At 44.0% G+C, this 23,249-nt stretch overlaps 1 protein-coding gene across 1 annotated transcript in view; it reads left to right on the top strand.

Moving 5' to 3' along the window:
* Positions 1 to 14,262, top strand: part of KIAA1328 (KIAA1328 ortholog) — a gene marked incomplete at its 5' end in the record, with an annotated part of 149,770 nt that extends 135,508 nt beyond the window's left edge. The window contains one exon of the mRNA XM_026649214.2: positions 10,630 to 14,262. Within this exon, the coding sequence (XP_026504999.2) occupies positions 10,630 to 10,843 (214 nt within the window). The remainder of the gene's footprint in view (positions 1 to 10,629) is intronic.
* Between the last annotated feature and the right edge of the window lie 8,987 nt (positions 14,263 to 23,249).

A 23,249-nucleotide genomic window follows, 5' to 3' on the forward strand; every position in this document is an offset into this window, starting at 1 on the left:
TGCTTGACCTAAGACTGCACAGATCTTCCGATTACTGTACCTGTTGAAGCAAAAAGCTGATTTATTATTTCTATGGCTGGCTAAGAATTTGGAGTGAACTTGTGAAGAAAGGCAGTGTGTTAATCCATGGAAATGATGATTGAAGTCAATGGGTACTGCATGTGCCCAGCACCTCTGAAAATCAGGCTGTTCTTATTTAAGTGCCCATTAAGCATGCACATTTGGAAAATGTTAGCTAATGCTTTGTAACCTGTATGAAATCTTTTAAAATGTGATGCTGAGGTTATTTTTATTTAGCATCCATAAAGTTGTAGGCACTGTTCAGACAAGTAAAAGACCGCCCCTGCCCCCAAAAAGATGGGTACTCAAAAGAGAGAGGGGACTATGAAAAGAGAAGCCAAAAACAAAGGACAGGACAGGGGAATGGAGAAAGGGTTACATGTGTAAAATCATGAGTGAACATTGGTGCTTCTGCACCTGCTCTGTCTGCTCAGTTCTTATTTTTTCTAAACATTTCTTTCTTCTCTTAAAAATATATTTCTTAATGGCTTTGTGAGATAGAGATTGACAGGTGGGAATGACTGGTTGGGGTAAGGTTGTAAAAGCAAAAGATTGGTGAGAATGAGTCTGTAAGGGTGGAAGGGAATGGAAAATGAGAGAAATAAAGAGGGAATGAAGGAATAGATGAGATGTAGAAAAGACAATGGTGGCTTAATCTCATTTGGAACAGTGAATGGTGAAGCCCGGTATGAAAACGGGGTATCCATGTAAGTCCCATGTAAATTCTATGCAAGTCCCACCGTTTTTTGTCTGGTTTGTTTTTATGTTTTAGAATGAGGGCTGGGGTGAGCATAGGGTGACCAGACAGCAAATGTGAAAAATCGGGACGGGGGTGGAGGGTAATAGGAGCCTATATAAGAAAAAGACCCAAAAATCGGGACTGTCCCTATCAAATCGGGACATCTGGTCACCCTGGGTGAGCAGGAGATGGGAGGAGTTGAGTCATAGGAGCAAGGAAGTAGAAAAGCAGAGAAAGGGGAGGGAGGACATGAAGGGCGATAGGGAGGAGAGGCAGTGCTCTTTCGTGGTAAGTGAAAATAACAATGGGCTGTTTGTTACACAAGGGGAAGTGGTAGCAAACACTTTCAGTAATGACAGCAAATTGGATGCTTCCTTAGGTGAACTGGTGCTGAGCACCAAGAAAAATTAGACTTACTAATCAGCCCGGACCTAGGGCAGAGATCTTTGGGACACTGTGTTGAGCCCTTTGTCCTTTATTGCACTGATACTGTTCTGTCTGCAGTGGGCCAGGAACATACCAACACCACTCAGTCAGTTTCAGGATCAAGGTCTCTTCAACACTCCTATTTATGGGGGCAAACCCTTTAGCATGATAAATGTGCCAAGCATGGCCAGTTCGGTTAGCCAAGGGCATGACACTATTATAAAAGTCTATTTCTTCCTTCCCTACTCCATGCCCGATCCTGCAAAGAACTGTTGTCTCTGATGGGATTGTTATTGCCAGCGACCCCACTGAATGTGAACTAGTGTGTCTGTTGGAGTTGCGTGTCAATGTTTTATGGCATACAATGATGTATTATGCTCAGATGTATTAATAGATACAAATTAGGGTTTTGCAGAGTGAGGTGATGGCTACAAAAAAGGCCAGTGCAATTTTGGGCTGCAAAGACATTTCATCATATAGCACAGAGCAGATTGTCCTAACAGCTCTGGTGTGACCATACCTGGGGAACGTTGTGTTCAGTTCTGGGTGCCATGTTACCAGAAAGATATTGACAAATTAGAGGAAGCTCAGAGAAGAGCAATAAAAAATTATCACTAGGCTTGAGGGATTGATTTATGAGAAAAGATTAAAATATGTCTAGCTTGGATAAGTGATGGCTTAGGTTGGTGGGGGGAACATAATAATCAAATATTTGAAGGGTGTAACACTAGAGAAGGAGATGAATTTCTAAGTTTTGCACAAGGATCTGTAACTATGAGTAACGGGGTGAAGTTAAGAAAGGGAAAACTTTTGCTTCGACTTAAGCTGCCTATAAGGAAAAACTCCGACAGAGTGTGTGCACGCAATGTGTGTGTACACAGAAAAACACCTTTCCCTTCCCACAAATTGAAAAGGAAAAACTCATGGAACTAACGAGGTGTTTACCCCACACAACTCTGATCACTCTGCTTCTGTGTCACATCCATCCCCCCACCCCCCACACACTTTGTCTGACTTGTCTAATTAGGCTGTAAACTCTTATAAATGTTTGTACACTGAGTCCCCAATCCTGATCGGGGCCTCTAGGTGCTCTACTAACATCTACATAAATAATAACAGTCATGATAGGCTGAGATGTATTTGGCTCTGGAATGGCCTCCTAAGCAAAATAGTGAGAGCCCCACTGCTTGGGGCAAATTCTAGGAAGCATACTGTAGGGAACAGTTCTCCATGGGCAGGGAGATGTCTAGATGATCTAACAGGTCTTTTCCTTGTGATTGTATGAATACTGCCTTAGAGAGTATCATGAAACGTCTCTGATATTGTAAGCTTTCTATTATGTAGGTGTTGGTTTTACAGCACGCTGGGATGCTCTCACGAAGGACACTATGCAAATAAATTGTGTGATGTATTTTAAATAAAAGGCTCAGATCTTTTTTTAATTACATAGAAAATATTCTGCAGCCTGATCATTTAGCTCGAGAGCTAAAATACACTGACATGTATTTGGAAAATATACAGTGGGTACCAGCACCCTACACTACCAAAGCTGATGTCAGGTTAAATAAAAATTGCATTGTCGAGTGTCTCATCTTCCTGACTCCTGCAATGAATGGAGAGTCTGGGGAGTGTCTCTGACTATCCAGAAGTAAAAGATATGCAGTCACTCAAGAAGTTCCATAAAACCAGTACTTTCCCTTTGCCTACAATCCTTTTTTCACCGCCTTGGCCTTTCAGTCCATAGACCAAAACCATACACGTGCTTGTCTCTAATTTCAGAATCCTGGGAATCAGCAGATAGGGATGCCTAGGGATCTCAGAGCCTGCCTTGTTTCTAATTTGTTTAAATCCCTGAAGTTTTAACATCCTGCTTTCACATTTGTTTTTCCCATTGTTGTTTGCTTGGTTCTTCAGCCATTGAGTCAAACCAAAATGGCAAGCTCCCCAAAACCTGTTCTTGTCCTCTTTCGGTATGTCTTCACTGCTGGGTTTTCTGGGCTCTTATCTACATGGTGTCCCTGACTCTTCCATCCATATGCACACAGATGTCTCAGCGAGTCAGTGATGCGCTCAGTACCAGGTTAGCTGGCCTGGCTTTGGGATGAGGGGACAGTTTAAGCCTGAGTTCTGCTTTCACTCAGACTGGTAATCTGCACTTTTTGCAGTGAGGACGCAGGCTAAACCACTCTGATAGTCCTCCAATGCCTTCAATAATTCCCCCATGTGCCCAGAAAGACAGAAGCTCTCCCACAATCCACTGGGAAAGAATCAGAGTGACTCAGCTGACAGCAGCCCAAAGCACCATCAGATAGACCCCCAGAAGACTAGTGACACCCTTGAGGACGTGCAGCACCAGTAACTCAGGTGAGGCTTTGCAATGTAGCGGCTTGCACCCCAGCTAGGCTAACTTGGTGATCAGACAAGGGTGCCAATCATCTGGGCTGACTCTGCAGTGAAGATATACGCCCTTAGCTGCCATCACCTCTGACAGTAGGGTTGGTGAGTTGATTGCTTGGACTGTTGAACATCTGTATCTATTCTTTTTCCCACCAAGGAGGTGGCTTTTGTTTGCCCTCCTATGTTAAATTATTTCTGTAAGGCTTCGGGAACTGATATTTGCTGTATAACCATAGGCATTTGTAGTTAACCTGTTTAAACTTTAGTTTCCCTTTCTGTGAAATGGGCCCCTCACCTTCCTGGAGTATTAGTAGCTGTAGTTATGTTTGTAAAGTGCTTGGAGATGGATCGTGCTTAGAAGTACAAAGTAGTAGTATAATGTTGTGCCTCCAAGCTTCAAAACCTACTCTAATCCAAAGGCAATTCATGTAACGTTAGTAAATCACTTGGAGGTTTATGTTGAGAATTCAAGCAGAAATATGAAAATAAACTTTTTATATCATTGGATACATGCAGTTAAATAAAAGTAAACCTGTACAGCTACTAATCTCTGATGCCATATTGCTGGTGTGCTTTGTTGAAATGTCATCGCCGTGTAGAAAAGACGCTGTGTGTTTTCTCGACATTTATGGTCAAAGAATAAATTTTCAGGGACTGTAAATGAAAAGATATCTCTGAACATGATGATCAAATAATATGTGACACTGCTTGTTTAAGGAAATATACATATATCTCACTGCCAGAGTGTTTATGACTCTAATAAATCTAGTTATTTTGCCGAGTAGGGAAATTTTTACTGACTCCGGCAAATATCAAATTTGTTTGGGATTGTGCTGTTTTTTTGCAAACAGGAGCAAATGATTTTATTAGTTAAACTGTACAGTGCGATACAAAAACATAATACCGCTAAATGTGTACTTTATATATGGTACTGTGTACATAAAATGTTACATATTTCAAAATGCAATGTCATATTCCATAATCTAAATGTATTTAGTGTTTCAGCCAATCAGAGTGGAATGATGCAGTACAGTTACAGCTCCATAACTATTGGGTTTTTTCCCCTCCTCCAATACACAGTTTCCTGCATTCATATTGGTTCTGGGTGTCAATTTTGCATAACCATGGCATTTCTCAGTAACTCCATAGTATGTAATTCCCTGTACTCTGATTGGACAGCAGCTTTTATTAGCGAGAATACAAAGGTTTGTATAATCACTGCGTAGTGATTTCTCAGACTCTGTACTGTGAATGTACAAACCTATTGTTCCCAGACCAGCAATCACATTTGAGTGCATTTCAGCTCTGCGAATCCCAGATTGTTCCTGCTGATTCACGTTTGAAGCACGAAGTAAAATAAAACACTTTCCCAGCGTTCTGGGTATGAACGTCTAGCTGAGCAGTACGCTGAGGGGAGTGGAGGTGATGGGGTGGTTGTACTTCCCTTTTGACACTCAGTCAGACTATTTTATTTTTGGAGTATTTTCTTCTTTCATTTAAAATGTGAACACTTAATTTACGACGTTAAGAATCATATTAACTTATTGTTGTTTCCTGTCACCTCAGTGATGGGCTAAGAAACTCCTCCACCTTTGGTGGTTATAAACTCCCCCAGACCCTTCATATTTAATTAAAACCTAAAACTTAAGAAAAAAGTGTTGGGTAAAATTTTCAAAAGTGTCTACACGACTCAGGTGCCTTAGTTGTTTAGGTGCTTTTGAAGTTTTACCCTTTGTCTTTAATGTGCAGAGCTGATAAACTGTGTAGGAGCTGGAGTGCCCATTAACTCTATAACACAGAGCCCGATAATAGCTACGTCAAAGTTCACCTACAGCTGGACTCTTTCCTAGGTCACGTCCTCTCTTTTTCTCCCGCTGCTTAGAGCCCTGCACGCCAATCCCGTGTGCTCTCTCTCCTGCATAGAGTTTGTGGAGTTTATAACAATCTCAGGCTTCCAGTGGTTAAGAGATTTGTTGAGAAGAAATTATGGCCCGGTTTTCAGGTGTGTTGAGGACTTGCAACTCCCACTGACTCCCAATTCCATGAAAACCAGGCCCCAAATAACTAAAGATTTAGGACAACAAAAAATAAAACTAGGTCTGTGCAGTAGTTATCAGTCAGAATAAACAATGTTAAAGTTTTTATACTGAGCAGCTAGTTATGAACAGGCAAGGTAAACACCTGAATAACTTTCCAAAAGCGAAAAGCACTATTTTTTCCAAGCTCCATGGTCCTTATGCTGCTGGTCTGATCAATTTAACACTTTCAGAGCAAATTCTCTTCTAGCATGATGAAATACGCACATTTTTAGGCTGACAGAGGTTAGGGATGGAAAAATGTCCATGGGGAAGTGTCAAACTCAGGCTGAGAAAGGAGACTGTTCTACAGCATGACTCCATAACACACAGTCAGTCAGGGCTTCCAAAAGAAGGTGATTGTGGCAAATAAGTAGCCTGAGTTCATGCTAACTTTAAAAGGGCAATGAGAAGCCTTGCAAGTCTGACTCCTGCCCTCCACCCCCAACATTTTCTTTCTTTCTGTGTGGGGGGTACCCCATAGAAAATTCTGTGCGAAAAACTAACACTGATGCAGCACTTTGGTTGCTCAGTCAAACACCCAGCAGTCAGGAAATTCCAGGTTAAGACTACTAAGGCACTGCGGCCATTTCATGTTGCATGTGTGAATTTTTTCCCCTTGTTAAATGGAAACTGTAAAGCTACTCTTTTCTATTAATTCGCTCCATAAGGATGTGCATCTTTGGCAAGTGAAGACTGAAGTTTCCTGAGTGTTGAGCACTCGATCTTGCAGCTGTTGACATCATGGAATCATAGAAATGTAGGACTGGAAGGGACCTCAACAGGTCATCTGATCCAGGACTAAGTATTATCTAGACCATCCCTGACAAGTGTTTGTCTAACCTGCTCTTAAAAACCTCCAATGATGGAGATTCCACAACCTCCCTAGGCAATTTATTCCAGAGCTTAATTACCTTTACAGTTACAAAATTTTTCCTAATGTCTAATCTAAATCTTTCTTCCTGCAATTTAAGCCCATAACTTCTTGTCCTATCCTCAGTGGGTAAGGAGAAGAATTTATCTCCCTCTTCTTTATGGCAACCTTTTATGTACTTGAAGACTGTTATCATCTTCTGTTATCACCCCCCTCAGTCTTCTCTTCTCCAGACTAACCAAACCCAGTTTTTTTCAATCTTTCCTCCTAGTTTATGTTTTCTAGACCTTTAATCATTTTTGTTGCTCTCCTCTGGACTTTCTCCAATTTGTCCACATCTTTCCCGAAGTGTGGTGCCCAGAACAGGACACACTACTCCAGTTGAGGTTTTAGTTTGTGATCCACTTATAACCCCTGATCCTTTTCTGCAGTCCAGCCTAGGAAGCCATTTCCCATTTTGTATGTGTAAAATTGATTTCTCCTTCCCAAGTGTAATACTTTGCATTTGTCCTTATTGAATTTCCTCCTATTTATTTCAGACCATTTCTCCAGTTTGTCAAGATCATTTTGAATTCTAATCCTGTCCTCCAAAGCACTTGCAACCCCTCCCAGCCTGGTATCATTTGCAGACTTCATAAGTGTACTCTCTATGCCATTATCCAAATCACGTATGAAGATACTGAATAGAATCAGACCCAGGACAGATCCGTGCAGGACCCCACTCAATATGCCCTTCCAGCTTGATTGTGAACCATTGGTAATTACTCTCTAAGTACACATTTCCAACAACTGTGCACCCGCCTTACAGTAGTGTCATGCAAGTCTGCAGTGCCATATAAATAGTAATGAACTCTATTTTTATTTTTTTTTAATCAGTGCGTACCAGGGACATACATGCTTTCTTTAGAAGAAGGTATATTTTAGGGTCTGAACATGTTGGCAGTGTCCCTTTAAATATTCGGATACCAATAAATGTTGAGAAAATTGCCTTTGTGAGGTTCAAAGCATGCTGGATCAACTCCGTTGCCTCCAGCCAGCTGCTGTCTGATGTCACCTAGACAAATCAGGGCAAACTATTTTCATGGGATTAAACACTAAATACCTGCAAGGAGCGTTCTCTTTATCAGATAATGCTCCGTTAGCAGAGTTTGTTCGCTTTATTGCATATATAACTGTGGTGTCAAATAGACTGATTTACAATGCCTGGTCTTTTAAATAATCTTTGCTATTTGCTGCTCTTGTAATCTGCCAAATCATTTAGCCTTCCCGATAGTAGAAATGCTGTAAAAGTTAGATAAACTTGCAGAAGAAATTAGCTCCAAGGTGCTGCTGAACACTGGAGGCTGCATGTTCATTGCAGACACACTCTCTGGTTTGTGTCGTCTCTCCCCATCCCCCAACCTAATCTGTGATTGAATGTGGCTGCTGGAGAAATTGAAATTTTATGATCGAGCCGCAGGCAGGGAGATAAGCATTTGTATGTTAGGCTAGATGAATCTAGTAGAGAGGTTTAGGTGTGGCTAATGAAACCAGTGTGTGTGAGCGCTGGGTTTCTTTTTTGGTGCACGGAATGTATATAAATGTGTCTGGTCCAAGCATTCCACATTCCATATTTCATCTTTGTAAAGTTGTGGGACCAACTTTTAAGATGGGACTTTGGGCGTCCATGTTGAGATGCCTTAGAGGGGCTCAATTTTCAGAGGGCTGATGCTCAGCACTTACAGAAAATCAAGCCCCTTTTAAAGTCTCTCAAGTTGGACACCCAAAATCAACATTAACTTCTGAAGGTCTTGGCCAGAATATTTATAATATGTCATCGTAGAGAAGGGTTAGCCATTCAAATGGTCGAGTTCCATAGAATTCTGTCTTGTTTATTTTATTTGAACTGCTTATCTGTGGCTCTGTTGGCTGAGGGACCTGGAAAGGCCGCAAACACAGGCAGGAAATTCACAAAAAATGCAAGCTAGGGGGAAAGAATGTAATCTCAGTTAGAGGGAATAATGCAGTAATGGAGTTGCAATGCGGTAGTGGTGAGCTAGATTGACCTAGGAGTGATAGTGGACAGCAAATCGGAGGGAACAATAACAATGATTGGAGGAGCTGAAAGAATTGGCTTACCAATGCAGCAAAAGTTTGAAAGAACTAAGGTTGTCATTAGAATCCACAATTGCCCACTGTGGGGGTAATTGGGTAAAGGTTAGATCTTTGACAGTTGCTTTGTGGACCATGTGCAAAATTACAACTTGGCTGAGAAGTAACTGAGGTTAGGCAGCATAGTCTTGTGGTTCAGACCCCTGACATGCTACTACTTTATTTGATGAACTTGGGCAAGTCACTTAGCTTATCTGTGCCTCAGGGTCCCATCTATACAATTCTCCATGTGGTATGTTGCAAGAGGGACCTAAATTCTGCAACAAGGCCCCTGGGTTTCTGGAGCAGACTGGAAGAGCTTACAGTAGCTTCAGTTAAATTTGAAAGTGGATGTTAATATTGGATCAAATAAAGTGATGAATAATGCAGCCCACTGCCATAAAATCTGTGTTGTTTGTTTGGATATTAAATTCCATGTATTGTATGCTCTCTTCCCACATTTTCAGTCTTCAGCCTGTAGGAGACCTTTGTGCACATTGTAGACGGTGCTGTTGGGCAGCTGGAGGCTGACCACCAACGTAGCATGGGAGACAAGTGAGCACAAGCATGTCAGGGCTATTTCTGCTAAAATGATCGATGATGAAATGTAAATTCTCTCCCTTGGTTTTCAGAATTGACACTCCATTGAGGACAGAGGCAGTTCGTACCCTACGGCACTGTTGTTTCAGACTGCTTGCACACTCAGGAAGGCATCATTGTTTGATTACGCTAGAGTTATATTTTAAAGGATTTCCCCCCACACTAATGACGAGAAACATAATTTAGAAGGAATCCAGGTTAGGCTCAGGGTCGCAGTTCAAGAGCAAGGGGTGAATTCTGTGGCAAATTCCACAAGTATGAAATACACTGGGCCCAGCTAATGTCTTACCTTTGGGAAGTGCTTTGAGTGCCTGCACGGGGAAGTCTCTCTGTGTGCAGATTATTAGTAATTGTATGCATTATTATTTGAATAGTGTAAACACCCGGGGGGAAAGGTATTACTTAGGCTGGAACAGGGAAACATAACAAGATGGACCTGAGGGAGAGGGATGCTTAGGCAGGAAATCAGGCAAACTTCCTCAGAGAGATTTCCTAAACTGGGGAATGGCCTCCCGTGGGAAGTGGTGGAAGCTGTATTGCTTGAAACATTTAAAACTGGACACATAAGAGTAGAAAATATAATGTAATGATCAGTCCCACACTGGCATGTAGCTCAGGTCTGAGCCTGTGTGAATATTAATAGGAAGGCTCTGTCTAAGCGGCCTAGAGTAATTGCCAGTACTCTGTGTATGTTACTGCACGTGTAGGCTTGTAAACCTCCTCCGCATCTGTACTGAACACTTAAAGGACAGCTTGAGTAATGTTTAGCGTCTTTGCCTTCTCTCTTGTTGCCTGAGCTGTTGATTTTGTGATACTTTGTCTGGATTATATTCCTTCAGTTACACATAGATTCCATATATTGCATAGACATTTATAAGAAGCATGTGTGTTTTGTAGCACGAAGAATAAAGGTGCCTGCTGTTTTCAAATCCCTAGGAACCTAAATCAAGGGCAGAGCCTATTCAGGCAAGTGGCGCATGTTTATGAGTCACTTGTTGAACTGTCATGCCTGTGAGCTGTTCTGTCCTGAATCTCTGAGCTGTAAATGAGACGCTGTCCAATTCAATAGGAAACCTGGCGAGACTGACAAATTAAAAGAAAGTACTCTCAAAATAAAAGGGCCACTAAAGCTTTGCCTCTCCTTCACTGCCTCCACATTGGAGCTCACCTTAGCAGCAGTTGCAATGCTGTGATCCCTCCTGTCACGATCGGCACTATTGCACAGGTTTCGCTCTAGTCAGGATGACGGAGTTAGGAGTGTTCATTCCAAATCGTGTTTGATGCTATGGTGTTTAATAGGACTGCATTTTCATGGTGTTTTCCTCCAGGTATGAGGCCTCCCTTATTGAGTTGGTTGAAGCAATGAGTCCAGTCGCTGCCCCAGGACACCACTCCGGAGAGGCTTACAACTGGAAGAAACCCCACGCCCCTCGGAATGGGAGCCCCAGAAAACCTGCACGGTGCCAAGCCCCGCATGGTACCCGAAGCGAAATGGAGGAGCTTGAGGAGAGCCGGATCCTGGAGGATATTTTCTTCATTTGATGAGGCTCACTACTCTGCAGCCCTTCTGTAGGATTTTTAGGACCTTGTTCCTGTTTCTGCTCTGGATTTGTTAATCCCAGTATCACTTTTAAATTATTTGATTGACAAATGATTGTCTCCCTCCTTGCCAAGGAGTTCGTACAGTAGCTTCCTCTTTCACTTAGAATTTAGTAATCATGCTGCGAGAATAACATTTTTTTTTCTTTTTGAACAGTCCAATCAGAAGGTGTTAGTAAATTTTGGGTAAACTTTTCTTGTGCCAAGCAATTATTCTAAAATATAATTAAATCCACAACATTTTGGAGTCGATTGAAGCCATAGCTTAGCCAGCCCTCATATGAGAAGTATATTTCATTATCGATTTTTTTTAGCTATAAAGCAGTTTGCAAGAGCTGCAGAACACAGAAGAACCACTGCATTTCAATTAGATTATTTCTAATTAAAAAGCAGCCCGTTTAAAACCTAACAATGTTACAAAGGTACAAGCACTTGAATATTATTTCCAATGATTCTGAGATCTACCATTGCCTTCAGCATTCTGATATTTACCGTGCTGAGATTTTAGGGAGCATATACTCCAGCTCAGCTGTATAATGTCTAATAACATTAATGGATGTTGCAGGGTTAATGCACTGTGCATCTGTTTGAAAATAGTCTTCCTTAAATCAGTGCTATTTGACATAGTGTATATGCTGGGAACCCTATTGCCAACTCCTTAAATATCTCATACAACCAGGCAATGGAGAGGTCCAAACTGTATTTGATGTGCTCTTCAAAATGAGATATATAGTAGTTATAGAGTAAGAACAGTCTTAAGGCATTTTCACTAACTTGCACTATTTTGATACCGTTTCCAGGTTCCATTGTAAATAAGACAAATCCGTAATTATTTCTACTAGCAGCTCGTAATGCACGTTTCCCTGCCGGCTTTAATTATTAATGCTCTATCTATTTCAGTTTATTTAAACGCACTCCCGTCTACTTCATGCACTTGGTTATTTAAAGAAATGTGCAGAATTGGTAAAAATGACTGCAGATTACAGGATGAATGGACATTTTCTGCACAATGCAGGGTTCATATTTTATTGTAACATTGTAGCCACTGGCATGTGTTCCTAGAAATATGAAGCTGAAATATTCCTTTCACACAATAAAAGTGCAGCTAGAGAAAGTCAGAATCACAGCGGTACAGACACGCTCTAGGCTATTTGTTTCCAACCACTAGTATATGGACCAGTACTGTCTTTTGTGACTGGTCCTCCAGGCTCCTGCTCCATACCTCTGTGGTGGTGAGCCCCTGGACTTGTCCCTGATGCACTGCTGTTGTCTGCCCCCCATGCACTTGTGCATGCACCAATCCCCAGTGCCACTCTGTCCCTCAGTGGAGCTGGCAAGGCTTGGCGATGAGGCCCAAGCTGTTCTCTGGCTGGCACGTGCACACCGTACAGTGTGTGGAACATGCATTCATTGAGACTCAGATTTGAGGAGTTGAAACCTTGTAACTAATTATTTTTCAAGGCATTTCTGGGAATAATGGGGTGGGCATCCTTTCTCTTGAGGAGCCCCCACTGTTAAACTACCTAGGCTGGGTGGAAGCGGATTAGCTTTTGCAGCGTCGTGGGGCAGATGGAATTTTGTGAAGGCCAACAGCAGCACAGGGCCCCTATAGTGAGGAACTAAAAAGGGTGATGGGGAGGGAAATACTACAGCCTACATTATTCCAGACAATTTTTTCTGATCTAATGTTATTTACAAAGTAGTTGATGTCCTTTTCTTGCATCACAGCTGAATTTTAAAAGCTTTTTGGAAAAGTACAAGGACAGAAGAGAGAGAAGCAGTTTTCCTGCACCAGTGAGCCTGGTGAGAAACTGTCCCCATAGACATTGGTTTCTCTCCAGCCATTCCTATGGAGATTTACGGTCTCTATCAGTATCCTGCCATGACATGTATCTGCTCCTTAATCCACTGGGGACAAGCTTTGTCTAGAGAATTCTGTCCTAAGGTCCCACAGACCTGGCAAGTGACCCATCACTGGACTGGCTGGGGGAGTCTCTCTCCAGCGTCCTTCATGTTTCTGCTCCTTGGGCACAGAGGATCAAGTTTAACATAGTTCGCTTTGGCCTTAGAAAGAGAAAAATTCAGGAGAGGCAGCTGGTATTTGGGGGAAACAAGGAGGGAATAGACAATAGGACATGGGTTTGGATTTTTTTTTTAAAGATTTGGCTTTTGTAAAAGAAATGCTTCTCTGGGTCTAGACCAAATGCGAGCCTTCAGTTTCTGGTCTGGGTCTAGACCGAACACCTTCAATTTCTGTTCTTCTCCAGATTGACTGTAACTGTAATTGCCTTTTTTAACAAACACTAACAGCAAACATGACATTTGAAAGGTGCCTTGGCGTACACATTCCGGAATTCTGCATGGGCACATTGTGCTCTCTAGAGCTTCATGGGTGCCAATATTTAACCATGCTCAGATTTTTAATTATCCTTTTTGTCCGTTAATTATTTTAACTCTGATGGTGTTTTTGCCTTGAAACTGTATTTTGGTAATAATTGTATTTTAAATGGACATTGTCAAGGTTTGGGGCGTCAAACATGATCACCTCTTCATCCGTAGGAGCTATACGTGAAGCATGTTTTAGCAAAGAATTCTGGAATGAAGAGGTTTAAAATTATCTTGCTGGGAAAGACCTCCAGATTCTAATTATCCAGTAAACATGAACCAGGAGAGGCTACTAATTTGGTAGATCCCAAAGAAACAAACCTTCTCCGGTTGGCTCTATTGCTGTAGTTAGCAGCAGTAGACTAAGAATAGTGTTAGCAGTCAATGCAAGCAAATATATTTTGCCACAAGGCACTACAAAGTTAAAGTTATTAAAACATTTATAGCCTCGGAAGAAAATCAATTGTTGTCAAATAGAAAAGGACAAAATCAGTAGTTGGGGTGGGGAGGGGAATTATTTTCCATCTGCTAAAACAGTAGAGGAGATGCAAAAATTAAACTAGCAAAAGCAATCACATGACAGTGTCCTTTTCAGTTTAAACTCCTATATTACATCCCACTGGGGAGATACTCCAGCCCTAGATTTTGTCCAGAGTCTCCCAGATAATAAGCTTCAGCATCACATAAGGCTGTGTGTTACAGGAAGCTTGTGGGGTAACACATCTCCTACTAAGGTTACTCTCCATGCCTTGACTTTGTGTTTCTACCTGAATGACTTGTATTTCCAACACCTGCTGTGTTTGTGTGGTCATCTCTCTTGCACACTCTGCAAGCAGAGGATCTGTAAACAATCACGCTTTCATTCTACTTCCTAGCCTCTCTGGTTCTACTTGGTGAATCCTGTCTTAAACCCAAGCATATATTTATATATGTGTGTGAGGTTTTAATTTAATAAATTATCTGCCTTTTTTTTTTCATTTAATCTTTCAGAGCTTCATTTATTGCATTATCTTTTCCTTTGTTTTGTCCAGCATGGGTATAGCAACAGACCCTTAGAGAGAGACAGGACTCTCCATTGTTAGATATTTTGGTAACCTTCAACACCATTGATGATGAGGTGCTGCCCACTTATCTGTGGGCCCTAACAGCGTGGGCAAGTCCAGTAGGGAAGCTTGGTTCATTTTTTCTTTCAGAGATCCCACAGTTCTTCCCCAAGAGCTCTTGTTTTTGTATGGTCCCACAGGGACCAATCTTATCACCCTCTTCAACGTGTTTGTGACATCACTGGGGGAGACGGCGGGAGGCTATGGACTGAAATGTCGGCAGTATGCTGATGACACCTAGCTCTGTCTCTCCTCAGCAAGCCCTGATGCCATTGCTGTCCTAGTACGTAGTGAGGTTAGGTACCTGTAAAATAGCTGGTTTAGGCTTACCCAAGCATAACAGCCTCTGTCATGGGATTGAATTTGGGACCTTCATCTCCAAATGCACAGGCCTCTGGCATTAGAGCTAAAGAATACCTCCATTAGCTGATAGTAGCATAAGATTTATCCGACATGTGGGCCAGCCATTAGAGGCGGGACACAACATGCTTAGCCAGTGTGTTACACCAAGGAAGGTGGAGGTGATGCTTACTGGCAGAGGGCAGTGAAAATGCCCTCAATCAAAGAGCTTTGTTCATGGGTTGTCAGTTGTCATTCGATCTCTGGGTCCTGCTGGGCTCATCTCTGCTTCTACATTCCCAGAGAGGACCAGTGGCCAGAAATGTCTTCAGCTGGCCTATCAGTTGCATCCTGTCCTCTGTGATGCAAAGGCAGTCCATGCCTTTGTCACTTCATGGAAAGAAAGCTGTATGCTCTACCTTGGGCTGCCCAGGAAGCGTAGCTATTGCAGAAATTGTTGGTCAGCCTTCTAAGTAGGAAGGACTCAGGAGAGCACATCACACCAAATACTCTGACCTACAATCGAATTCCCGATCCACTTACAAGACAACCTCCAACTGTTGGTCAGTATTTACACAACCCTAAATGGTTTATGATTTAGCTATTTTGGTGAGACCTTGTCCCTTATAACGTACTCACTTCTGAGGACACTGCTTTACAGTCCTCAGGAATGAACGCAAGGTGTTTGACGGTTGTGTTTTCAGTAGATAGCTCTTAGCTATGGAGGTCACTCCCTGATCTGTTAGAGCCTGATCCTTGCAGGTTGCAATGCAAGGCTGTGTAGGCTTTTTTCTGACTCTGTTGGATCCCCTCTAGCAAGTGGCTCCTGGCTGGCTGTCCCTCTGCCCCATCCCACATCCTAGTAAGGGCTAGCATTCCCCCAAGACAATGATATCAGATGCGAGGAGAGTATTAACCTAAATTTGGGGAGACTGTTAAATAAGCTATGAAAATGCACCAAGATAATAGTGCTGGGAGCTTTCAGAAATACATCTGGGAGTAGATAATTCCCATAGCATCCTGACAGGCTTGACAAGCGAAGCGCACACAGCAGCACTGAAATGCAACCACTTCTGGGGTGTAATACTTTTTAAGGTCTTATCCTGAAGAAGTCTCACATGGTTTAATGGAGCTCAGTGTGTCTTCTTCAGAAGGAGGAGTGGCAAAGCTGCATCTCCCATCTTTTGAACCCATGGCTCCGGTGGGGATCTAGGTATTTCAAAGCTGATACTTGTACAGCAACGCCATCCCTTCTGGTGAGGCTAGCTATGCATCATATTGAGATCATGGGCCATAAGTAGGCATTTCCTTTGATTGAGATAACAGAAACCAAGTATACTGCCGTATTCTTTCTCCTCCATTCAACAGCATCCAACTCATTATTATTAATTTGTATCACCATAGTGCCTAGGAGTGCCAGTCCAGGTGCCGTACAAACACAGAACAACAGGACAGATGCTGTCCCAAAGAGCTCACAATCTATGTATAGGACAAGAGGAGACAAATGGATACAGACGACCAATGAGGGAGTGCAAGGGAACAATGAGACAATATTGGTCTGCGTGACAGGCAGTGGTCTCAGCACATCAACAGCCTAACCATTGTCAAGTTTTCTGTGGGCATCATGGAAAAGAAGAGTTTAGAGGAGGGCTTTGAAGAAGGATGATGAGTTAATTTTACAGAGGTTTACGGGGTGCTCCTCCCAAGCATGAGGAGCTGCAGGAGAGAAAACACACAGAAAGGGGAGGTCTGACTGAAGTTAATAGAAGGGCGTGAATATCAAGGAGGGAGAGGAATTATTTAGAGTGCCATGAAATTGGCCCACTGTCCCACAGCACGGTCACCATTCTGTTGTGAGTGGACCCAATCTGTGGTCCCACATGCTTCCAAACTAGGTGGATCTGGGTAAAGTCTAGTCCCTGTTTCTAGCTCTGAGACTCTAGCGAACACTGCTGGGCTCAGATCTCTCACCTGAGCTCTTCCTTGGGATGTGAGACTTTACCATCCAGCAGACTTAGACCTGAAAACAGTGTCTGAGACCCTCGCAGCCTCACAGTTGTTTACATACACTCCCCCCCAGAGCTTCGCCTATGCAGTGGGCCCCCTGGGCTCCTACTTTAACTCCTTTGGGGACAATGTCGCAGGATAGCAAGAAACACAGGCTCAGCAAAGGGATTTTCTTAACCGTAGTAACTTAACTCATAGTCCTGAGGTGCCCCATCCCCTGGGTCAAGCTCACCCCTTCTTATGAGCCTGTAGTTTGTCAGTGTTTCAGGCTGGGCAGGGGTCATCCTCCGTGTCCTTTTTACATGAGGCAATGGTCAGCCCCCTGCAAAGAGCCAAATCTCGCTCTTCAAGAGGGCCCCTGTCTCTGTGCCATGAGCTCAGACTGAGAAGCTCCAGCCCACCAGTCATACTCACCCCTTCTTGTGGGCCCCTGGTAGAGAGACCATAGTTCCATTGGCACGGGCCAGTCGTTGAGTCATTCAAAGTCAATAGCCCCCAACTGTACTCTGGCAGGGCAGCTGTCTGGAATGCAGCACAATAGGGCAAGTCCAGACATGTGCTGTCACAGTGTGTGATATTTCCAGGCATAGCACAACGTAGAATTCATCATTTGATACAGGCAGTTTAAGGGAGCAGCATTTAGCATGGAGATCGGGGGTCTGTCATATGATGGGTCTTCAAGCAGGTCCTAACTGTGAGGCAGCAACGGACGCTGTTCTACAGTCCACTGCAGCTTCACTGCTAGGAACTGCTTGAAGCCCCATCATATGACCCACTTAAAACTAGGTTGGATAAAGCACCAGAGAAGATCTATCTGGACTCATTCTTCACTGGCCCCAGGGGTTGGAAGAGTGGGGATGGGCCGCGTAGGACCTAAGAGGTCCTGTAGGCTGGGATGTGCAAAACAATCCATGGGAATTAGGTGCCTAATTCCCTTGGCCCCCCTTGGAAGATATCAACCTTAATCGCTCAGTTTGCAGCACACTGTTAGGCCCTATGGATCTTGAATCCGGGGCCGTGGTGATCTTGGGAACCATCACACTCCTATCCTCCAGCCAGCAGCTCACAGACACCAGCTGGGACTGAGGTCCATGAAGCCCAACTCAGGGCACAACCCCTATCCCTGCACTCTGGGAGCGCTCCAAGGCTCCTTATTGGGTCATAGCCCCTATTTAAGCCAGAGGAGGAAACAGGAAGTTGTCTGTACAACTGGGCTTCACCCTGCCATGGACCACTGGTCAGGTTGCTTCTAATCCTGAGCTCCTGGCATCCTCACTCGGCCTGACCCTTGGTAACTGTTTCCTGTCCTCTGGTTCCATCACCCAAGCCTGACCTCCTTGTATCCTGACGTGGCCTGACTTTTGGTAACTAACTCTTGATCCCTGTATGACAGTCTGCACTCCTTTTACAAGACTATGATACATTTTGTACAACGTATGCCTTGTGAGGTATCATTTGAAAACTCATAATTTGCTGATCATTATTGTCCTGGTAAAATATGTGTGGCAACATTGTATGTAAAGTTATAAGATTCTACTGTATAACATTACTGAGATATGTTCCAAGTTTAAAAAAGCTGGCACAAACCAGTTCCTCAAAGACAAAGGGGAAACGGTTGCCTGAGCCAGGTGTCAAGAAAATCAAATGGACCATCACCTGGTTAAGTGGCCATTATTCAGCAGGAAAAAGGGTGTGAGTGAGAAATCTACATTTTGGCAAGAAATGTAAAAGAAACAGCTGGAGGTTCCTGTTCCCCTGGATCTTCTGTCTCCTGAACCTCAGCTGGAGGTGATTTTTAAAGAAAAAAGAGAACTATAGGAAAGGGGAACAGACGCCCCCAAAAGATCTCTCCCTTTACCTCTACTCATGGTGTCAGCAACACTTGAAGGACAAAGGAAGCATCACTGGACTGGGGAGGGATCCTGGCAGACAGGAATTCAGCCAGTCAGACTGCTAAAACGTGGGGAGAGGGACTTGTGCTTTGAAATCACTTAGCTTGTTAAGTTAGGTATTAGTTATGTTTTACTTTTTATTTATTTGTATTCAATTCTGACTTTTATGCCTCATTACTTGTAATCACTTAACATCTATCTATAGTTAATAAACGTGTGTTATTGTTTTATCTAAAACAGTGTGCTTGGATTGAAATGTTTGGGAAACTCCATTTGAGATAACAGGATTTGTGAAAATCACTGTCTGTTAATAAAATGACAGTCTTCAGATGAGTTTGTGTTGTCCAGCAGAGGGCTGGGCAGTACAAGATGCACATTTCTGGGACGGGGAATTTACTGGTGTGTTGCTTTGCTGTGTAAACCAAGAGTGGCTGCCCATAGCACTCATACAGGATAGCTGGGAGTAATTTACATGGTGCAGGCTGTGTGTGAGCAGACCAGGAGTGGTTGCTCTCACAGCGAAGCAGTGTAGAAGGCACCCCAAGTGTCAGAACTGAGGGGACACAGCGGTTCCCCAGTCCAAATTGTGCCCTGGGCAATGTCACACCCTGCCCTCCAGTTTGTCTCTCAATTCTGATCTCCTGCCATTCCAATATGGCCTGATTCCGGGTAATTGGCTCCTAGTCAGTGGGCCTTCAGCCCATGCCCAACGCTAACCCCTGCTCATTCCCTAGCCATGACACACACACAACCATTTGGCAGCTAAGGTCTTTACCCCAGAGAGCTTAAAGGGAATTAGGAGACATGCACTGTCCAGGGCAAGGGTTTGGGCCTCAGAAGAGCCGAGACCTTTTCAGGTGGTTAGGATCCAGGAGAAGTCTTCCCTGCACCATTGTTTTTTTTAAGAAGGAATTGGGTGGAAGAGATAAGAAGGAAACCCTTTCCCTGTGTCTAGGACAGCAGGAACGAAGGTGAGAACTCGAGGGCAGGAGAAGGAACCTGTGAGAGCTATTAGGGGAGAAGACACCGAGGAGCACAGGGAAGGATCAGAGAGAGGTGTAGGCAGGGATGGAGTTATGCCAGCCCTGACAACGAGGGTGAGGAGTTAGAACTTAATGAGGAAGCTATGGACAAGCAAGTGAGAGGGTTTGGTTCTTATTGGCCAAGATGACTGATGCCTTAGAAATACCATATGGATTCAGGGAGGGAAGGATGAATTAGAGGGAGGGGACACGGGATGGAGAGAGTCCAGACTATGAGGAAGTTGAAGTAGTTAAGCCCCAAGACCCAGTCAAGGGCTGCGTTTTATAGATCGGGAGAGAGAGGTAGTGCTGGATTTTAGATTATATAGAAGACTCGGGGACAGGACTGGGCAAGAATCTGGATGTGGATAAAGGGGGATGCCAGGGACAAAAGATGTGCTAATTTTGTGAGACAGACCGGGTGGAGTTCTCAGCAGTGATAAGGAAGGGGAGAAGAGGGCTCCAAGACGTTTGAGACACTACCATCTGAAAGAAAAATGTCAGAGCTGTGGCTAGAAATCTAAAAGCTTTGTAGTACCACCTATCTAAAATACAATCTCAATATTTAGCTTTTAATTTGCAGTCTGAGGAAATGAGCGCAGCCTGGCTAGTTATAAACTTCCTTTTGGTCCCATTATGGAATTTATGAAATTGTTTGTGCGCTAATTAGCATATGATTTAGAAATTTACATAACTGCACACCACAAAGACAACACAGAACATTTAATGAGGTGATTTAAGCCAGCAGAAGCGTGGAAATCCACTCTAACAAGGTGGCTCTGCTCAGGAAAACATCTCAGTCCCTGCTCCCTGTGGGGTTTTTTGAGTCATATCCACTCACTGTGCCAATAAAGCTTTGATGATGATGATGATTTCTCTTAGCCATGGGGGAATGGACTGGATTCTAGTCTGCCTTATGCATCAGCAGCAACATTGTCAGTTAAATCGTAACTGTGGAATCCTTACTGAAAATGGTGATGTCAGAGGCAGAATACAGCTAGCTGGTGAAATCCAAGTTAGAATTTGCTCTACTAGAATTGAGCAAAAAACACCTGGTTGACAGAAGTGCTTGGCATGTACGATAATTTATTATTTATTACCATAGCTCCTACAGCTGAGATCATGGCCCGATGGTTCTGGTTGCTGAGCATGCAGATAATGAGACAGTCCCTACCCCACAGAGCTTATTGCCTAAAAAGACAAGGTCGAGGGTGGGAGACAGCAAATGCTATTGCACATGGGGATCCTTCTCTTGGTGTCTGCGTGCCCAGTGCACAGCCAGCATCCACTGGGGGGGCTTGACTCCCACTGCTGCTGCCCGCTTATGAGTGCCACTATAAAGGGCAGAGCCAACTCCAGCCCCCTTCATTTCCTTCTTACTGCCCCCGACAGTGGTTGGAACCCCTGTTCATTGCCAGAACAGTTTTCTCTCAGCTCAGTGTGTGTGTGTATATAGTTGTAGTTTAATAGTTCTGGTTAGTAAGTTTTAGTTGTTTTGTTGAAAAATTTGATTGTTTTCCCTGTTTTGAGGTGCCACCAGCACCAAGGCAAGGCCCAGTCACTGGGCTACAAGCTCTGGGGGGAGGGATAGCTCAGTGGTTTGAGCATTGGCCTACTAAACCCAGGGTTGTGAGTTCAATCCTTCAGGGGGTCACTTAGGGATCTGGGGCAAAATCAGTACTTGGTCCTGCTAGTGAAGGCAGGGGGCTGGACTCAATGACCTTTGGTCCCTTCCAGTTCTAGGAGATAGGATATCTCCATTAATTTTTTTAAATTAAATTAATTAAAGCCGTGTGCTTTTTGCACAACCTGTGCTGGTGAGCGACCCGCCCACAGTAGTTGTCTTAAGTGCCTGGGCAAAGCACACATGAAAGACCGGTGCCAGGTTTGCCAGGAATTCAAGCCTAGGATGAAGAAGGATAGGGAGTCCACGCTGAAGGAGGTAGCATGCAGACACCCCTCAGAGCCGTCCTGGACCAACTCGGCGCCGAGTGCTGCAGCTTCAGTAAGAAGCGCACCTCCAACGTTGTCGGTCCCAGCACCGATCTCCACCTGTTCTAGGAAGAAATAGAAGTCTTCCAAAGAGCTCTGACCAGGGGAAGACCTCCACCCGCGAAGCCTGGAAAGAGGGGGCGAGAGAGTTGAGTACAGTGCATCTGAAATCTAAGCACTCCTCCTCCAAATCAGTGCCTAAGTTAGGGTTAGGGTTTGTGAAGTCCAATGCCAGAAGTGGCACTGCAACAGATCGATACGATCTTGGTGCCAACTACCTTGGAGGCATTTGCAGTGGCAAGGAATTTGCTCTGCTCTCAGTGCTGGTATCGCTGGTGGTGCAGGAGTCAGATCCCTCAGCACCAACGCCAGCGGTGCAACATGCAATATTGCACCAGTTGCCTACCTCCTGGACAGTCAGTCCATCAGTACGGTCCAAGGGGAAGACAGCAATGATGGTGACTCTCCGCCTGTTGTCAGGTTCTTGGCACTGGGCCCTAGCACTGTCTGGAGCAGTCTCCATACTCAGAGGAAGGGGAATCCTCTTCATCAGACTTGGAGGTGGGATTTTATCTTGCAACCTGAGAGCAGGATCTGCCAGTCCCCACATAGCCCCTCTCTCTCCTTGTACCATCGTGACTCCACAACAAGATCTGCTATGGGAATGTGCCCAGGATGCCACTGGGATCCATTCCCTTATCAGTGGCTCTTTTGGAACCCCTGGGGTTTCCCCCCAACTTCTAGATCATTCTCTCATCGTGCCGACTCAGTGGCCTCATCCAGGCAGGGTGAGTCCTCACACTGAGATGCCCCATCTTCAATGTCCTGTTCTGGGTCTGGTACCAAGAATCAAGAAAAGGCACTTGAGGGACCAGAGGAGTAGCCTGTGGAAAAAGTTCAAGTTCCAGTCTTAACTTCATCCTCGTCCTCTCCAGACGAGGTGGTTTCCAGAGACACATGCAACACATCTTGAAGAATAACAGTTACTGATCAGGTTAGTCACTTTTTTTATCCCCATCTTACAGATAGGATGCTGAGGCCCAGAGATGGTAAGTGGTTTGGCCCAGATCCCCTGAGGCCCAGTCCAGTGCTTAGCCACAAGACCATTCCCATTGACTGCATTGGGGTTTGTGGAGACTCCAGCCTTGGAGTCCAGACTTGTAAACTAAGCAAATTTCATAACTGAGGCAGAAACAGGATCCATGTGGAATCCCACAACGCAAGGTCACTTCTGTAACCACACATTGAAGCATAAAACCTCTAAATAGGACAGATCTGTTAGGTCACCGAATCCACCCTAATGACTTCATTTTGACGGTGTATCTTCAGTGTAGTTTTCCAGTTTTCCAGTCACTCTGTGACTCCAGAGTTAGGGTTGTGCTTGCTGGCATTTGATTAGGCCTTGGAGACCAAACTCAATGTGATTGAGAGAGTAGGGACTCCCCAGTTGAAGTCTGGAAGCTCTTTGGTAAGGCTGTGTGTATAGCAGAGGCTGGCATCAACCTTGCCTGTGTTACACATGTTCTGGTTGACCAAATGAATTAAGGGAACCCAGATGTAAAGATCATTATGAAATCTTAGTTGGAAAGTCTGTTCCTTGGCTGGAGCC

The sequence above is a fragment of the Terrapene carolina genome, unplaced genomic scaffold (genome assembly GCF_002925995.2).
Source record: "Terrapene carolina triunguis isolate 2854851 unplaced genomic scaffold, T_m_triunguis-2.0 Scaffold69, whole genome shotgun sequence".
NCBI classification, from domain to species: domain Eukaryota; kingdom Metazoa; phylum Chordata; order Testudines; family Emydidae; genus Terrapene; species Terrapene triunguis.